This window comes from Giraffa tippelskirchi, chromosome 13, assembly GCF_054371585.1.
Source record: "Giraffa tippelskirchi isolate mGirTip1 chromosome 13, T2T-mGirTip1v1.2.pri, whole genome shotgun sequence".
NCBI classification, from domain to species: domain Eukaryota; kingdom Metazoa; phylum Chordata; class Mammalia; order Artiodactyla; family Giraffidae; genus Giraffa; species Giraffa tippelskirchi.
Window position 1 is genome coordinate 88,142,271 of NC_137287.1, and position 18,350 is coordinate 88,160,620.

At 51.0% G+C, this 18,350-nt stretch overlaps 1 protein-coding gene and 1 long non-coding RNA gene across 8 annotated transcripts in view; one reads left to right on the plus strand and one right to left on the minus strand.

The window, feature by feature from the left end:
* PFKP (phosphofructokinase, platelet) overlaps positions 1-3,468 on the minus strand; it is a 51,522-nt gene extending 48,054 nt beyond the window's left edge. For all 6 annotated transcript variants that reach the window (XM_081558589.1, XM_081558591.1, XM_081558590.1 and 3 more), the window contains exon 1: positions 3,310-3,468. In XM_081558589.1, the coding sequence (XP_081414715.1) occupies positions 3,310-3,424 (115 nt within the window). In that variant the 5' untranslated portion in view covers positions 3,425-3,468. The remainder of the gene's footprint in view (positions 1-3,309) is intronic.
* LOC145532788 (uncharacterized) lies at positions 1,876-5,512 on the plus strand. 2 transcript variants are annotated; one of them, XR_014073553.1, is made up of 3 exons: positions 1,876-2,174; positions 4,063-4,133; positions 4,774-5,512. It is a non-coding gene; the product is annotated as an uncharacterized LOC145532788 (long non-coding RNA). The 2 variants fall into 2 exon arrangements; XR_014073552.1 differs by lacking the exon at positions 1,876-2,174 and adding an exon at positions 2,682-3,028.
* The last annotated feature ends 12,838 nt before the right edge of the window (positions 5,513-18,350 follow it).

The window sequence follows — 18,350 nt, forward strand, 5'->3', positions numbered from 1 at the left end:
TACTTGCAAAGCTGCTTAAAAATCATTTGTATAATCTATGTAGTATCTTCTTTCTCTTTTGACTGGTACGTAGGGCAGTTTGTCTCATGTTTAAATATCTATCTGAAATTTTAGGTTATTTCCTTTAGATGATTACAGTTTACTTCTTCATTAATTTCACGAGAAAATCATTAAGACATTTTATACCAATTAAGTAGTTTATATATTTTTAGTAAGAGAAATTTCACACAGTGATCCTGTCTTCCAATGTACTTTGTTAAAGCACAGTCTTAAACTCCATTTGAGTCTTTTAAAATTTTTAACTTCTTTTGTTTCTAATTTGAGGGAAAAAATGTTTTTAAATACTTCTTTCTAATTTGAGGGAAAATATTTTTACTTGTGGCAAATTAATTACTTCTTCATAATCTGCAAAATAGAAAGAAAAATGCCAGCTGCCTTACTAATGAAAAGTTTGGTGTTATGAAGAAAAAAATCACCTGTATAATTTTGAGCAAACTTGGCTTCTGAGTATTAATTAGATGTTACAGCCTTAAGAGCAGGGCTTACAGGAAAACCTTTGGGATTGAAACTGAACTTGGCTTAAATCCTGCCAAGGGCCACCTAAGAGCCTGTTACCTTAACAAGGTTACTTCTCTCCCCACCTCCAAAACGAAGACAGTAATCAGGCCTGGAGATGAAAACCACAAAGCTCCTAGGACATGAACTGTGCTCGGGAACCAGCAGCTATAGCCTTCTCCACATGGAATTTTATCTTTGTTTCACATCTGAGTAGAAAACTATCCTGAAATTAAGACTTGTGGTTATTCTCCTTGGTCTTCAGCTGCCAGCAAACCTCTCTTAACCTCAGGGAAAATCAAGCATGGATATCATACAGAGTCAAGACAAAATGGCAGAGCATGGGGGAGTGACATCATCTCTAGGAATCACCTCCTCAAGGAGCTTAAGTCCGCTGCTGCGGAGACCAGCCCCGTGGTGCACATAGCAAGGCAAGCTTTCTCAAAAAGAAATGCATGCCCCTGTTCAGTCAGGTCCCAGATAGGATCGAACAGGAGGTGGCACTTGGCATGAAGTCCAAGAAGAAACAGACAACAGTCTCAGCTCTGCCCCAGGGAAGATGCCCAAACGCTGGGCCACCAGGGAGCTCTCGAGCAGGGACCAACCAGAGGAGCCGGTTCCGGGCATCAGGACAACTCTCATCAACCTGACCATACACCGACCAAGCCATCTGACGTTGTCATATAATTCTGATTCTCAAAGTATCCTTTTCCACTGAGGAGAAGTGTGGACTTACTGACCTCTATTATTCATAACTGCTCACAGGTGACAGAGATAAGTAGCAGAGAAAATGCCGATTCTGTCTATTGCATCATCACCTCAATTGCCTTTACACCAGCTACCAGGTAGCTGAGCAAATTTATGGAAAAGGACTCAAGTGAATGACCTGCAATTTTTTTTTTTTTTAACAGACACAGTACCTTAATTCTAAATGACTTTGCAACTCTGACCTTGAAAGCTGGAGGATTAAGAGACCAGTTCCTTTTTCTATGCTGGCATTTTATTCTTTTTCCAAGCCCAGGGTAAGAGTCATTCAGGATGCTTCCTAACTTGGGTAGCCCACGTCTCGGGACGCAGGTGCTTTCTGAAGCGCGTTGACCAGGAAGCCCCTCTTAGCCCAGCAGCGACCCGGCCGGGACCCCATCCAGCACATCAGGTAAGTAACGTGGGCGATGTCATCAATTTCACTCTGCCATTTCCCCGCCCCCAGTCTTCGCTGTATCACATTTTTTCTCTTCACTGGGGCCACTTTACTGGAATACCAAATTAGACCAGCCTGCTCGGGCTCAGCCGGCTTGTGGGGCGGGGGCGGTGACAAATGCGGCGCGCACCACCTTCAACAGGACAGGGAGGGGCTCTCCAGGGACCCGCGGTCCCCTGGCCTCCTGCCGGCCGTGCGCGGGGAGTCCCGGGTCGGGGGCGCGGGGCGCATCGGCGACTGGCCCGGCATCACGTACGCGCGCGGGGCAGGCGGGGCTGCGGCCACAGCTCCCCACCTGCAACCCCCCCTCCCGGCCTGCCCCTCTCAAGGGCGAAGGGAAGGTCACGGGCAGCGTGGGCGGAGGCGAGGGGGCGGGCCACCCGCTTAAGCATCCCTGCACCGCATGTGGTGAGATGAGGTGAGAACAAGGCATGGGGCCTTTCAGCTCATCTGGACAGGACGAAGGGGGTAAAAGAAATGCCAGAAGTAGGCGCGGGAGGCGTCTCTGGCCTGCGGTCCTGCAGGTTCCGAGCGCGTGGGCAGAGCCCCGCTCCTTTCTAGCGGTTGGCTCGCCCCACCAGGGGATCTACGAGGATCAGGAATCCCCGGGCCCCCACGTGCGCCCGGAGCTAGGGGCGCGGCCGTGTCATCCCCGCTTCGGCTGTCCGCGGGCCCCAACCTCGGGGCCCCATTTCCCCCGAGCCCAGCTTCCAGGTTCGCGGGTGGAGGGCGGCGCCCGAGTCCGCGCTCCCGGCGCTGGCAACACCCCGGAGTCCCCGCTTCCTGGTCCTTCCCATCCAGGGGAGGCTGGCGGGGAGGGCCTAGTGACCCGCTTCGGTTTTCGGTTTGGTGACGAGCCGGAAGGAGACAGGAGATGAGGGCGGCGGAAAACCGTTTTTAAAATCTCCCAGCGGAAACGCCAAGCGGTGCCGGGTGGCCCGGCAACCCCGGGCGGGGACCCCGTGCCTCCGCTGCCGCGCGCCGCGGGACAGCAGCGGGGACCCCGCCGGCGCCGCGCAGGGGTCGCGGGGCTGCAGACGCGTCGCGGGGACGCAGCGGTCTTCCTAGCGACCCCAGGTGTGAGGAGTCAGGGACGGAGCCAGGGCGGCCGCAGCGGCATCGGAAGTGGCCGCGCTGTAGCCAAGCCTTGGAGGGGCGTCCGGCTTCATCCTGCCTCGCGGAAGCAGAGAGACCTCCGAACGAGGTCCCGGCGACCCCGTCGCCAGTCGTAATTTAGAAAATAAACGTGGAGGTGGAAAACTGACCTTCCGGGTAAGGGACCCCCGCGCCCTCCGCGCGGGTCCCGCAGTGACTCCTTCCGAGGCCGCACCGGCTCCGGCCCCGGGAAGGCACTTCCGAGGTTCCCGGGCGCCGGGCTTCTCCCCACTGTCACTTACCCCTGGTACCCCCCTCCTCCTTGCTCCTCTCGGGCCCCCCCATCCCTTCTCCCCGGCACCTCATCCTTTCTTCCCGGCACCCCCATGTCCCTTCTCATTGGTCCCCTCCCTGCGCCCCCTGCCCGGGACCGGGAACCCGGGGACCCGGTGGCGCACCTTGGGCATCCCCGCCGCTGGTCAGTACGCCGATGGCCTTGCCGGCCCCGGAGAGTTGCTCCAGGAACTTTCGGAAGGAGCCCTTGGGGGTCGGGGGGCTGTCGTGGCCGTCCATCGTGAACAGGCCGGAGACCGCGCTCTGGAGGTCCCTCGGTAGGCACTGCGCCCCGCCCGCGCCGCCGCCACGGGAACCGCCGGCCACGCCCGCGCGGCGCGCGCCAATGGGCGGCCTGGGGCGGGCGCGGGGACGCGGGGGCGGTGGCGCGGGCGGGGCTGGGGGCGCCTGATTGAGGGGAGCTTGTGGGGCTAGGGAGCCGGGTCGGCAGAAAGGACCACTCACGGGCGAGCCACATGGTTGGGGAGTGCGGTTTGCATCTCAGATGGGAGGAGCTTTACGAGCCGGAAGCGCCTCGGAGGGAGGGGACACCCCGCAGGTGGGAGGGGACACCCCGCAGGTGGGAGGGGTGGGCGGAGCATCCCTGGTGGGCCAGGGAGAGGGCACCGCCGGAGTGTTGGCCGCGGAGGTGGGCGGACGGGGAGGGGGCATCCCGGCAACGGGAGGGTGCGGGAGGCATGGAGGAACTATAGGGGGCGGGGTCACCGTGGTCGCGGGAACGCGGCAGGTGGGCGAAAGCATCCTGCTCGGGGAGTCCAGGAGGCCGGGTGGGGGTGCGGGGCTCCGCACGTGGGGCACCGGGTCACTGGCGGTTGGGGGGCCCGAACCGTCTCCGAGGCGCGCGCCCGTTCCCGCAGGGTTCCTGTCCGGGTGGCTCTCGGGGCCCGGGCGCCCCAGTCTTTCCTCCGGCATGAGGATCGTCGAGTCGGTGAGTGTCGCCTGCGGGCGAGGACGAAGCGCCGGCTCGGTCCCCACAGGGGCTCTGGCCGCTCAACGAGGAGGCGGACTGGGGTCGTGGAGGACGCGCGGGGACTCTGGCGACCGCTGGCGCCGGGCTGGGCGCTGGAAGGGAAGGGGCGGGGGAAGGACAGGAAGGTCCTGGCGAGGCGATAAGACCCTGGAAGCCGCGGTGTCCGAGGTCGCCGGCCGGATATTCGCTGCCCCGCCGGGCAATCCCGAACCGAGGTGCTAGTGTTTGGTCCGCTGGATGATGGCTGAATAGGGAGCTTGGTCGCTGTCAGTTCCTGCCGCGGGTGTAGACGGATGCGCAGTTTCGGAGCGCACAGCGCTGAGCTTGGGGTACGGTCACCTCCAGAAAAGAATTTCATAAGCGGCCGCATCATCAGTCCCTTGTGGGGACCGCACAGTATCCCCTTACTACTTGCGCAGCAAATGTGCATTGAGTGGACACAGGGAAAAGAGGTTAGGTCAAGGCCATCCCGTCCACCCATACCAGCCTGACAGCGGTTTACTCCTGGCTGCCCTGGACAGAGCAGTGTGTGCGCACTTTTGTCTGGCACTTGCCTTATCCTCTTGTCCTCTCTCTGATCATCACAGTTTTTTTGCAGAAAAGATACAAATACCTGCCATGGACAAGGCCAGACGTCTGATCTCTACCCTGGACCAGAAGTGATGGAGCAACTTCTAAACCCCTCGTGGTCATTTGAATCACCTGGCCTGGTTTTTCCCGCTCCACCAGAACCGCAGAAGCCCGGTTTCTGGGAATGCTGCCTACAAAGATGTATTTTCAACAAGTCGCAGCACATTCTGATGACTGCAGAGTCTGCGCGCACCTGCTCCACAGAGTGAAACTGAGCGGCGGTGCTGAGAAGATACTGGGCATCGGAAGGCTGCCCTTCACTGTCCTGGCCCAGAGAACGGAGCCAGGTTCCCATTTCTCCAGCCAGAGGTGTCCTCGGTCCAGGATTTGTGCTCCAGAATCATCCATCCCTTTCTGGAGCATTCTGCACTTTGAATTTTAGCCCCAAAGCCTTTATCTTCTTATAAAATTGACATTTTTGTAATTTAGAGGATTGGCCATTTGTCATTGAGTTGTCTGTAATATATTGAGTTGGCCAAACAGTTTGTAAGATGGTATGGAAAAACCTGAATGAACTTTTTGGCCAACCCAATAAAAAATAATAGATACAAACTAAGAGTCCAAACAATGGGTTAAGTACCTTTTAATGCAAATATACATGTGGTCTTCTATTGCTGGTATGATTATGAAGACAAATCTCCATTTACATGGAAGTGTATTTAGGATATGTTAATAAATGAAGAAGAAGAGTCAGAAGTACCATTAAACTGTGTGTATGTGTGCGCACACACGCATATGTAAATTTAGATATTTTATTTTCCTTTCTTATGCTTATTATGGGACTTCCCACACTATGCAGTGGTAAAGAACCCCTCTGCCAATGCAAGAGACATAAAAGACTCTAGTTCCATTCCTAGGTTGAGAAGATCCCCTGGAGAAGGGCATGGCATCCTCTCCAGTATTCTTGCCTGGAGAATCCCACAGACAGGAGTATGGTGGGCTACAGTCCACAGGGTTGCAGAGTCAGACATGACTGAAGCGATTTAGCATGCACAGAATCTATGGAAAGACACAGCCATCTCTCCCTTCTTCTTCTTTTGCAGTGTGTTTATTTCAGCTAGTGGTGGGGTTTTTTTATTTGGCCTTAGAAGAGGCTTCTCTGATATAAGAGGGATAATCACATGCCATGTTGAGGTCACAGCTTACCTCCAATTTGTTGGTTCTCCACTGCTGCCTAAAAAATTACCCCGAGCTTCTGTGGCTTATATGACTACTTATACCACAGGCTTATCATCCCAGAGAGGGCTTGCAGGCGGGTTTTGCTGGGCCCTCTGCTCGGGGTCTCAGAGGCTGCAGAGGTGTCACCAGGGTCCCTATTCTCCTCTGATCCCTCATCTTAGCAACTCCCTTCTGTCCTAGCCCCTGAGCCAATTTCGAGCTAATCTATATCCACAGCTCCTCCACCATCTGCCATTTTCCTGGTGCCTCATCTTCTTGCCCCTTCTTCCCTAGACTTGGGAAAGTCCAAGATTAAATGAAACGGATTGCTAAACAAGGAAATGCCTTCAACCCCTGTCCCTCCCCAGCCCTACAGTTGTCTTTCAGTGTCCTTGTCCAAACTTAAAAATAATTCTGCTTTATCTCCAGCAGATAAACTTTAAATTATATATAAAACCTTTGGATGCTTTCCAAGACCTTGATGCAGAACCATGTTGTCCTGGACCAATTAGAGTCAATTTCCAGACACTGGGGGAAAAAAATGGAAAGAAAGCCAGACTCATTATTTCTGCAGAGTATGTGGCCAATAAGAGTTTAACCCCTCCGGGAAATGTCGCTGGTGATGTGAACTGGACCCTCTCAGAGAACAACTATTTGCTTCTCCGTGCGGTGTTGAAAGCTGGTTCAAGGCAACTTCCTCATACTTCTAACAATTTTCTTGCAACAGGAGAGCACAGGTGCTGATAAGGCGGAATAAACTGATCTTCGTAATTGCCAAGTTACTTCAGGAAACAGAGGAAAGGAGAGATGGATGGTTCTTTTGAAAAATGAGTTACATAGGGATTTCCCAGTTAGGAGAGGAAATTATGATTTTGGCAGCATTGCCATGTGATGGTTAATTTTATGTGTCAACTTGGCTGGATCATCAGTGCCCAGATAGTTGGCAAAACACTGTGTCTGGATGTGACTGTGAAGATGTTTCCAATGAGATTAACTAACATTTGAATCTTTCCAATGCGATTAACATTTGAATCAGTGAACTGAGCAAAGCGATCCCCTCTGCATGTGGGGGTGGGGGGGCCTTAGCCAGCCCATCGAGGGTCTGAGTAAAGGTGAGCTTGTGGCCTTTCTCTCTCCCTAGATGTTATCAGATGTATCAATATACATGTCCTGCTGGTTCTGCTTCACTGGAGAACCCTGGCAAGTCAGTCAGCTTAAATACATTTGTTCTGTGTTTTAGTTGTGAAATGCTGTTGTCCACACACAGGCCTGTGTCCCCAGTGGCATTTTACACGTTCAAGTCTGTAATAACGGATCTTAAAGCGCCCTTCCTCCCACATCAGAACTGAAGCGGTTCATGGCCAGCAGTCAAGGGCAAACATGACGAAGAACTCAAAACCACAGCTATGAACTATAGTGCTTTTTCAGTTTGCAGACGGGCCCACATGGACCATGCGTATGTAAGTGGTAGTGCTGGCTTGTAGCAGGGGTTTTGAGGTTTTTTGGAAAATAAAGCGTCTGAGATTCCCATACAAACTACACATCTCTTCCTCCACCCAGACATACACATGTACACACACAACCCCTGCTTGTCGCATACAGTTTAGGGAACTCCCAAGCCTGGTGACTCGGGCAGACAGAGGGCAGAGGATGGAGTCTGGCCCCACGTCCCAGGGGCGGAACGTTGAGTCCTCTTGAGCAGCCTCCCTCTGGCCACTCCCTGTTCAGCCCTGGGGCCCCATCTGATCTCAGAGCCTAAGCCAAACCCAGGCCAGATGGGGACTGAGAGCCAGTTCCTGGGGTCTCAGTCCTGTGTCTGGGGTGTCTCCCTGCTGGGGTCTCAGTCCTGCATCTGGGGGAGTCTCCCTGCACCCCCCACCCCACGATGCTGTTTGGAAAGCATCGTTCAGAGCGCCAGCTCTCCCTCCACTGATGATGTGGTCCTGTGATCCTGCCTGGGGCAGACTATTCTTGAGTCTATAAAACCTTTTTACCAGAATGGGCCATCCATTTAGGGCCATATTTTGGCAAATGAGGCACCTCTGCAGCAGACAGGGCTGATCATTTCTCACCTGACTTGTTCTGAGTCCCTTCTGCCCTGCGGTCTGCTTCTCTGTTCCTCTCTCCGCCCCCGGGCCTGGTGGGGAGCTGGTCACAGGAGCTGCACTCCAGGTCATGTAGGGAGCTGCCCCTTCCCTCTGTCCAGGTCACCAGGGGGCCGAGGACACAGCCAAGCCCTCAAGACTCCCCTCCAGGCTTTAATCCTGGAGCCCATTGCAAGGACGTTTCTGGGGTCATTGAGTCATCAGGGGGAGAGAGTTTGCACTGTGAAGACAAAGGGAGCTGAGAGATGCGGGCAGAGACAGAGACACACAAAGAAGGAGAGACAGATACAGAAAGGCAGAGAGAGAAAGCAAAAACACAACATCCCTTATGTTTGCTTGTGACAGCCACCAAAAATGTTTAAAATTGTCGCCATTCCCTCAGGTTCCCCAAGTCCGCCTCTGAAACTTCTGAATGTCATCAACTGTTGGTCCAAACAACCAGCAAATAAAACAGCTTGTGAAACCAATTACTCGACTTTTTCTTGATATTTTTCTGAACTCTATGGTGGTGTTTCCTCACACCACCTCCTAATGCCCTCTGTAAATTGGATTTTCTTGGTTGTGATTTTACATGAGTTAACAGAGAACACAAATAATGATGGTGAATGTAAATGAAGAGAAGATGAAGCCCTTCAGGAATGTTATGTTCATAGAACTGATTTTTGTCCTCCTGGGCTCCTCCTCACGGAGAGTGTTGGGGCTCCTTTACTCACAGTTACAATGAGGACCTTAGCATTTAGACTTGCTTTGTGGCAGATAAAATGCCAGATAATAAGCATGAATTTCAAGGTTTCTCCTTGGATCCAAATGGTCCACTTTTCAAATTTTTATTACACTGGTTTGATGCCTTCTATGTCCTATGTCCCAGAGATTCTGGAAGGAAGAAACTTTGGGAACTCTGGTTAGTCCCATGCAATCTGTTCCATGCCCTTTAGCATATTCTGACTCAGAATTATCGACTCACAGGACTTGAAGCTCCTCAAGGATGCTCCTTGCCCTGCCAAGTTCTGAGGGGCTGAGAATACCTGCCAGCTCACAGTTTAGTAGGAAGGGCAGAAAACAGCCTGAAGATGGATTCCCTTAGCAAAGAAGACAAAATTATTCTAGTCACTAGCAACATGAAGATAGTTCGTCTAGCCATGGGGTGTTGCTGAGGACTTGGTTTTAATTTTTTTTTAAGTCATTCAGTTGTGTCCGACTCTTTGCAACCCCATGGACTATACAGTCCATGGAATTCTCCAGGCCATAATACTGCAGTGGGTACCTTTCTCTTCTCCAGGGGATCTTCCCGACCCAGGGATCGAACCCAGGTCTCCTGCATTGCGGGTGGATTCTTTACCAGCTGAGCCACAAGGGAAGCCCAAGAATACTGGAGTGGGTAGCCTATCTCTTCTCCAGTGGAACTTCCCGACCCAGGAATCGAACCGGGGTCTCCTGCATTGCAGGTTGCTGAGGACTTGGTTAAGTACCAATATTCAAAATAGCATCTTCTGGGAGGAAGGGACAGTTAGGTAGGGCATCTGGGGAGAGCATGTACACCTTGCCATATTTAAAATAGATAACCAACAAGGGTCTACTGTGTAGCACAGGGAACTCTGCTCAATGTCAGGTGGCAGCCTGGTGAGAGCGGGGAGAATGGATGCGTGTATATGTATGGCTGAGTCCCCTTGCTGTTCACCTGAAACTATCACAACAGTCTTTATTAATTGGCTGTACCCCAGTACAAAATAAAAAGTTAAAAGAACCCCAAAACAGCGTCTTCAATAAGCCAGCACTCACGGAATAGAGGTGAAGCGCAGGGTCCTCCCTGCTTGGCGTGTCAGAGCCTCAGATCCTCCCAGGAAGGGGATCCTGGGGATCCTAGCTCTCACTTCCGGGCCTGAGGGCCCCATGCCCAGTCCCAGGCGGGTGGGAGGAGAGTGAGCCTCACCTGACCTGGCCTCCCAGACTGGAACACACTTACTTCCTGAGGTTCCTGCACCAGAGCCTCATAGAGAGACCTTTGTTCCCATGGCTGTCGCTTCTGGGGCAGGAGGTGCCCCGCTTCGGTCTCCCACTCTGCCTCCAAGAGTCTGACCTCAGTGTAGGTTCAGAAACTTGCTTTTTAAAACTTATTCTCAGACTTTTTTTTTTTTAAGTCAGCCAACTAGAAAAAAAAAAGGACACATCTAAAGTAAGGTGAGTCAGATGCAAGTGGGAATTTCAGGTGATGAAATATGCATGTGGATAAACATGCCATGCTCAGGGCCTATTGTGCAGGGAGCTTCCCCGCTCGCCAAGAACCATGCAAACGAAATAAGTGTAAACAGCAAGGAAATGCTAGGATTCTCTGTCAGCTTCTACTTTTTGATAAATGCGTTTTACAGACTTTCTTTTACTTTTTAATTGGAGGATAATTGCTTTACAATGTTGTGTTGGTTTCTGCCATACAACAGTGTATAGACTTTCTTCTAGAGACTGGGAGTCATAGAAGTAAGACAACAGGACCTCTTGCGAGCAGTGTGGGCTTTCCCAGGTGGGCAGGAGAATTAGGAGCCCGTTTGGTATAAATGAAATGAGTACGAAGGATGATGGATTATCTGAGCAGAATTTTCTACCAAAATATGAAATGGAAAAGGGGTAGGTGGGGCGGGGAGAGAGAGACACAGCAATTTATCACTCCCCGCCAGAGACCCTGGCCGATTGTCCAGACCCCCACGCACCCCATCCCCTCCCCACCCCCAGCATTCTGGGGAGAGGCTGGTGCCGCTGATGCTGAAGCTCTTTTTCTAGAACATTCTACTCTCCGGCTGTTCTTGATCCGCTGTTCGCTCTCCATTTTGAAAGCGAGGCCGTGTGATGGGAGCTTGTTTTCGTCTCTTGTTAGCTATGTCCTGGTGATGTTCCAGGAATGACTTCAATCTTATTAGCAAGGGGGCCCTCAGATCTCTTTCCCTGGGACAGGCTCCTGGAAGTCTTCCCTGGAGGAGGCTGGTTCTAGGCTGTTTATGAGTTCCTGAGAGCTCCTTCAGGTTCACTGTTCCCTGACTCCTGTCTCTTCAGTACTGTGTAAGCGTGTGCAGACACACATACATGTGTGTGCACACACGCACCCCAGCAGGGTCGACAAGCTTCCTGCGTCCCCAGCTTTCAGGGGCTGAAGCAGGGGGAGCTGTCATCCCTTGTTCTACTCCCAGCCACATGCCAGCCTATTTTCCGGGATCGGGAGACCTTGTTCAAGGGGCCTCTACCTGGGCCTTGGCCTCCTCCGCCTCCTGCTGGCCTGCCCTGTCAGTGTTGCCCAGTCTCTGCCGCTGTCTCTGCCACCACCTCTGGGTCTGCAGCTCAGGAAGAGGACCATGCTGAGCAATAGTGAGTTTGGGGGTCCAGCCGGGGCCCTGGGGCTTCAAGCTGGCTCCCAGGAGGGTGATGTGACCTGTGACTAGGGGACAGGTAAGGGCTGGGGACGCTCTAGCCAGACGGAGGCCACGGGAAGGAAGGATGTGCGTGAGGACAAAGTGAGTGAGGTTTGTGTGGGTGCTGGGCTGGGGGGTGGCCCGGAGGGGAGGGGTGTCGGGGAGCTGGGGGAAAGGCAGCCAGCAGGTTGGGGGGGGGGCAGATGGGGGAGGGCAAATGAAGGGGGCAGGCAGGGAGAGTGGCTGGCAGCTGGGCAGGTGTTAGCCCTGGAGGGACCCTGAGCATCTAGACTTCAGGGAGCTGCCCCTGGGGTTCCCTTGGAGACAGGAGGGACTGTCCTTGTGCTAGGCTTGGTGCCCTGGAGTCAGGGCTTCTTGGCAAGGCTGGAACTGTCCCCACACACCCCTGCTGGTCGCCCTTGGGGCCAGGACATACCTGGGCTGTCAGGTCTGCAGTACTGGGCATGAGGTGCTGAAATTAATACACCCCGTCCTCCTTCCAGACCTTGGGTTTCCTGTACTTTTTTTCAGGGCAGATAGGGGCTGTCACTCAGTGAGGGCCTGTGACTTTCCACCAAAAAACACATCAGAGTGAAATGCGGAGTGCTGCCAAGAAGGCTGTGTCTGCCACTTCCTCCCAGCCCCCCTCCCCGGGGGGCCCTGACTTCCTTGTACCAGGGCCAAACCCCGAGCTGTGAGCCAGCACCCCTTCAGAGGAGTCCATCTGGGGTGGGGTTGGCAGATTCCAGGGCCAGGGTGGGCAGGAGGAGAACGCTTAGACAGGCGGGGCTGCAGTCTCTGTGCTCACAAGGCTGGGTCACTCAGGCCTCTCTTTAGGCAGTGGGGAGGAGCTGCAGGTGGCAGGGCCTGGCCTCAGGGGGAGGGGGGGATGGTGGAATCAGCTTGAGGTGGGCAGCGGGAGGGATGGTGGTGGTGACCAGAGTATTTCCTTTAATGCAAAGGAGGACAGACGATATGTGAACGCCCCGCCTTTAGTAAGAGTAGCTGCTGCTTTTGTGAAACCCTTCCAGAGGTGTGTTGGTCAGATGAGACTCCTTTCCTGGCATGACTCATGGTTTGCAAACATGGCTTTGTTGTAGTACAAGCAGAAATGCAGTTTTCCTCTCCTGAGAACAAGGAAAGTAAAGGGAACAGTGAACAGGCCAGAGGAGAAACGTGAGCGGGCCTGAAAGAGTTAATCACTCCTACTTTTGCTTTAACTGTTGCTGATCTGCAGTGACAGTTAGGAGGAGCCAACCTAGCTCCCCCTAATACTATGTAAATTACATCCTGTCCTAGTATTTGCTCTCCCACACTCTCCCAGCAAATCACCCGTAGTAGCTGCCTGCATTGCAGAAAGAAGATAACCCCCCAGAGACAAATGGGCCCAATTACCGGCTGCCTGACGCCATGAAAAATGCAAGACCTTCTTTACTTTGAGCCTTATCATTTACTCTAAGACCGTGAGACCCCGGTTCCCCTAGGTGGGGGGAGGGCACAGTTCTTGAGGTACTAGCCTGCCCCTCTTCCAGCCTAGGATTAAAGCTATCTTTCTATTTCCTCCAAACCCTGTCTCCATATGTTTTATTCGGCATTGGTGAGCAGAGAAAGCCAAGATTTTGGCAGTCGTGGTTTGAGCGCGTTCTGGGTCAGTGGACTTGTTAAAAAGATCATTTGAAAGCCACACGCTTATCTGGGGCACAATGCAGGTCTTCTCTTTCTCCCCACCTCCCGCCCTTCCCTCCCTCTCCGAGTCTTCTGAGTCTTCTTGTTCCTCCCTGAAGGCTGGGGCCAGGCCCCAAAGGGCCACTTAGTAAGACAAGGAGCAGGATGACATGACATCCAGCCTGGGGACAGGGAGTTTGAGGACGGGGACGTATGTGCTCAGTGTCCCAGGGACCTGGTCCCCACGTGAGCTGAACTTGGACCGTCCCTCCCGAGTGTGAGCTGAGCTCCGTGTGCATTTCCATCTTTACTGTTGATAATAACAGGAATCTAGACACGCCATCTTTGCTCCGTCCCCTAGCTCAGGTTGGAATTTAGAGAATATATACGTACCTGAAAAGCAATCTCAAACAAGCTCTGTGTAAGTGTTACCATGCTGGAATATTGAGAAGGTAAAATCCGGACCAAGCAGATGGAATTTCATTGGCAAGAGTCCTTCCCTTGCTCCAGCTCAGCCTGTCTGGGAACCCTGAGATCTAAACTTAGCCAAAGCTGTTCACTGCAGTCAGAGAAACTCTGTGTGTGTGTGTGTATGTGTGTGTGTGTGTGTGTGTGTACGTGTGCGTGCGCGCACGCACGCACGCGATGCAATACTACATTCTTTTTCGGATTTGCCTCAAGATATTAAAAACAATGCTTTGGGATTTGTTTCCATCTCTCTTCACTGCTTCTGCACCCCTGCTCAAAGCACGGTCTCTGTCCCAGGAATCCACAACCCAGGGCCTGATAGAGATGCAGGTTCTAAGACCTCATTCTCCAAGTGATTTTATGCATCTTAAAATGTAAGAGGCACTCTCATCACTAAGCTTTTATTTATTTATTTTTGTGTGTGTGTGTGCTCAGTCGTGTCCTACTCTTTCAATCCCATGGACTGTTGCCCACCGGGCTCCTCTGTCCATAGGATTCTCCAGGCAAGGATACTAGAGTGGGTTGTCATGCCCTCCTCCAGGGGAGCTTCCCAACCCAGGGACTGAACCTGCATCTCTTTGGTCTGCTGCACCTGCAGGTGGGTTCTTTGCCACTGTGCCACCTGGGAAACCCCCAAGTCTTCCAGAAGATCCCCAAGCTTTGGATGCCCACAATTCCCCACAGCTTTGTCTGTCTTTATCCTGCTCTTCCTGGAACAGATACACAAGCCTCTGACATCTCCTCACCCTCCTCGCCACATGATGGCCCCAGAGCCCTGGATGCAGAGACCTAAGCCACCCTTCGTACCTCATACTGATTCCCTGATTAAAACGTTAGGAGAACACGTCAATTCTACTCAATAAATTTCAAGTGCACAGTGCAGTATTAACTGCAGCCACCATGCGCTACACTAGGTCCCCAGAATGTATTCTTCATACTATTGTGCATCAGTTATACCTCGATAAAAGGTTAGAAGAGAACAAATAATTTCCCTAAAGAATAGACTTGAAATCGGTGTATTTCCCAGGAATTTTTTCCCCATGTAGTCAGGGATTAATAGATCCCCATGGCACCCCACTCCAGTCCTCTTGCCTGGAAAATCCCATGGACGGAGGAGCCTGGTAGGCTGCAGACCCATGGGGTCGCTAAGAGTCGGACACGACTGAGTGACTTCACTTTCACTTTTGCCTTTCATGCACTGGAGAAGGAAATGGCAACCCACTCCAGTATTCTTGCCTGGAGAATCCCAGGGACGGTGGAGCCTGGTGGGCTGCCGTCTGTGGAGTCGCACAGAGTCGGACACGACTGAAGCGACTTAGCAGCAGATCACACAGCCTTTCTCCATTCAGTAAAAAGGTTTTCTTAGACATAGTGTAGATTTGAAATAAATTTATTCTTTTTTTTTAGGACACCAAAATTTACAGAAGTATCTTTGAGCTCAGTATTTTAAATGACTCTACCTTCAAATTTGAAGGTTGTAATGCTTTATCATAAATGTTTAAGGCTTAAATAGGACAAAGTATGTTTGATTTTTTGCCATTCTGTTAGCACTCTCTTTTTTTTCTTTCTTAAGTTTAATTGAGGCGTAATTGAAGCACAGCAAACTGTACTTATTGATACTATGAACTGATGAGTTCTGGTCTGTGTGCAGCAAGAACTCAGTGGGGTGTCCATCACCCCAAGACTTTTCCTGAGCCCTCTCTCCCCACCCCCTGCAACCCCACCAATTGAACAGAAAGAGAAGCCTTCTCTTGTTTACATTTTCTAGAATTTTATACAAATGAAGTAATGTGCTATGTACACTATTTTTGCTGGCTTTTCTTACTGAGCATTCTGATTTTGAGATTCAGCCATGTCTTAGCATATATTGAAAACTCTCCTTTTTATTACTGAGTAATTTTCCGTTGTATGGGCATCACTTGTTGATGGGTGTTGGGTTGTTTCCAGGTTTTTGTTAGTACAAATAAAGCTGCCATAGGCACTGGTGTACAAGCCTTTGTGTAGGAGTCTGCTATCATTTCTTTGGGGTCATTACCAGGGAGGAGGAATGACTGGGTGATATGGAAATGTATGTTTAATTTTAAAATAGACTACCAAATTGTATGCCAAACTGGCCACATTTTACATCCCTGCCAGCAGTGTGGGAAGTGCCAGTTGCTCCACATCCTTGCCAACCCTTGGCAGAGTCAGTCTTTTACATTGTAACGCTTCTGGGGGTATGTGGAGGAATCTCATACTGGTATTGAATTACATCTCCCTAACCACCAAGAATATTTAGCATCTTTTCATCTGTTTATCTGCCATCTGTGTATCACTTCTAGAGAAAGGTCTGTTCAAATCTTTTACCCACTGTTCAATTGGGTTGGTATTTTTTTTCTTATTATTATTGCATTGTGAGAATTGTTTGTCAACTGTAGGTATAAGTCCTTTGTCAGATATATGTTTCACACATAATTTCTTCCAGCCTTTACCTTGAAGATCAAAGCTGTTGACTTTTTTTTTAATTAAAAGAATATATTTTTTTGCCTGCCTTGGGTCTCTGTTGCTGTCACAGACTTTCTCTAGTTGCCACTAGCAGGGGCTACTCTCCAGCTGAGATGCTCAGGCTTCTCTCATTGCAGAGCCAGACTCCAAGGTGTGGGGGCTTCAGTAGTCATGGTACCCAGGCTTCATTGCCCCAAAGTATGTTGAATCTTCCTGGACCAGGGATTGAACCTGTGTCCCCTGCATTGGCAGGCAGATGACCCACCAGAGAAGCCCTGATAGCATGTTGCAAACCCATCATGATACAAGTTTTCAGAGGACATTTGGCTGAAGTTCCAGCTTCCTAGTTTCGTAAACTGGTTTTGCGTGTTTATGGGTCACACCAGTCAAATTACATTTCACTGAAAGTTACATTCCACCTGCTCTACGATGAGGCACTGTTTTATATACTGACAGAAACAAACAGAAAAGCCTTAAGTTGTACTACAGATCCTACTTGGAGATAGTAAAATGTTAAATAATGAGCTTCACGGTACTAAGGGAAAAGAGTAATTGTTAGAAAGATAACAAAGAGGGATGGTTCACGGTGGTCGCACAGTCCCCAGGATGGCAGAAGTTGTCTCGACCTCATGAACAAGCAGAATTTCTTCCCCTGAAACTGATCGCTACTGCTTCTCTATGAAAACTAGGAAATGTGCCTTTACATGCCAGATCCATAGACAGCCCCTGGGACCAGCTTTCACTTTTTTCTTTTCTTCCTTGTTCTTGGAGATACTCAGCTTCTCTCAGCGGGAAGGAGCCCTTGGAGGAGAGCCTGTGTGCTCTGCTGGGCCCGTGGGCACAGACTTGCTGGGCGCTCCCCTCTTTCTGGTTCAGATCCCGCAGCATTCTTCCCTCTGACATTGGGACAGTTCACTAACCTTCACCGTGGCCCCTTCCTCATTAGTTAATCTGCTCATCACAGGACAGAATCACCAGATTGACAGCTAGAGAGATATAGGCAATCTCCTCAGGGTTTTAGAATTATGTTATTGTCGTATAAAGGGAGCTGAAGCTAATTTAGCATATGATGTGTGCAAGACACTGGTTTCAGCAATGCATGTGTATGATTTTATTTAACTCTCATCTCCATCTTATAAAGCAGGGCTTTCAGGACCCATACTTCATCGCTGTGGAAGCTGAAGGTCAGAGCTGCTCCCAACTCTCAGGTGGCCACACAGCAGTTCAGGAGCCAGAACAAGGGTCCACCCGGCCTGACAGCAGAGCTGGGCTTCAACTGCCAGGCGTCGCCCACCCTCCATCCCACCCAAGCCCCTCCTCCTGGATGCTGGTTACTGGGCCGCAAGAGTCTAGCTGCAATTCTAGAAAAGTCCTTCCCCACTATTTAGTTTCTGTTGAAGAAAGCCTTAAAATTAATTCCAAATTTGTCTGTATTTAAACAGATGGTATTTGATCACCAGTTCTTCCCTTGTGGCTCAGTGGTAAAGAATCCTCCTGGCAAGCAGGAGACGTGGGTTCAATCCCTGGGTTAGGAGGATCCCCTGGAGAAGGAAATGGCAGCCCACTCCAGTATTCTTGCCTGGAGAATCCCAAGGACAAAGGACCCTGGTGGGCTGCAGTCCAAGGTGTTGCAAAGAGTTGGACATATCTTTGCGACTAATCAATGACAAGAGCAGGTTGGATGGATTACTATCTTTTATTCATGACCCATCTTTACTTCTTTTATTGTTATGAGACATTGATAGAAAATGAAATTTTTTATTCCCCAGTATTTGATATTTTTGTGGCTTCTGATGCACTGACCTTTGGTATGAATCTGCATGAATATGCTTGAGTCTGAAAGATTCTAGACTGTCCCATTATAGGGACACTTAATGGCAACACACTCCAGTATTTTTGCCTGGGAAATCCCATGGACAGAGGAGCCCGGTGGGCTATAGTCTTTGCGGTGCAGAGTCAGACACGACTGAAGTGACTAAGCATGCATGAATGCGTACTGCCCTGAATTGCCAATTTGTTCTGTGTTCCTCCTCCAGTACCTCCCTGGCTGTGGGCTTGTATTCTGTTTCCATTTGCTTTTCACTAAAATCCCTGGAAGTCTTATTCCCCAATGCTCTGAAATGATGCAGTCCTTACAGGCATTTGTTCAGACACTCATGCTTCCTTAGTGTGTTAAACAAGCCTTTTTTCCTGATGCGTTGACATCTGGGGCCTAAGGGTCCTGGAGGAACTGACCACTACCCTGGGCCTGGCCGGGAGTAGCTGTTTCT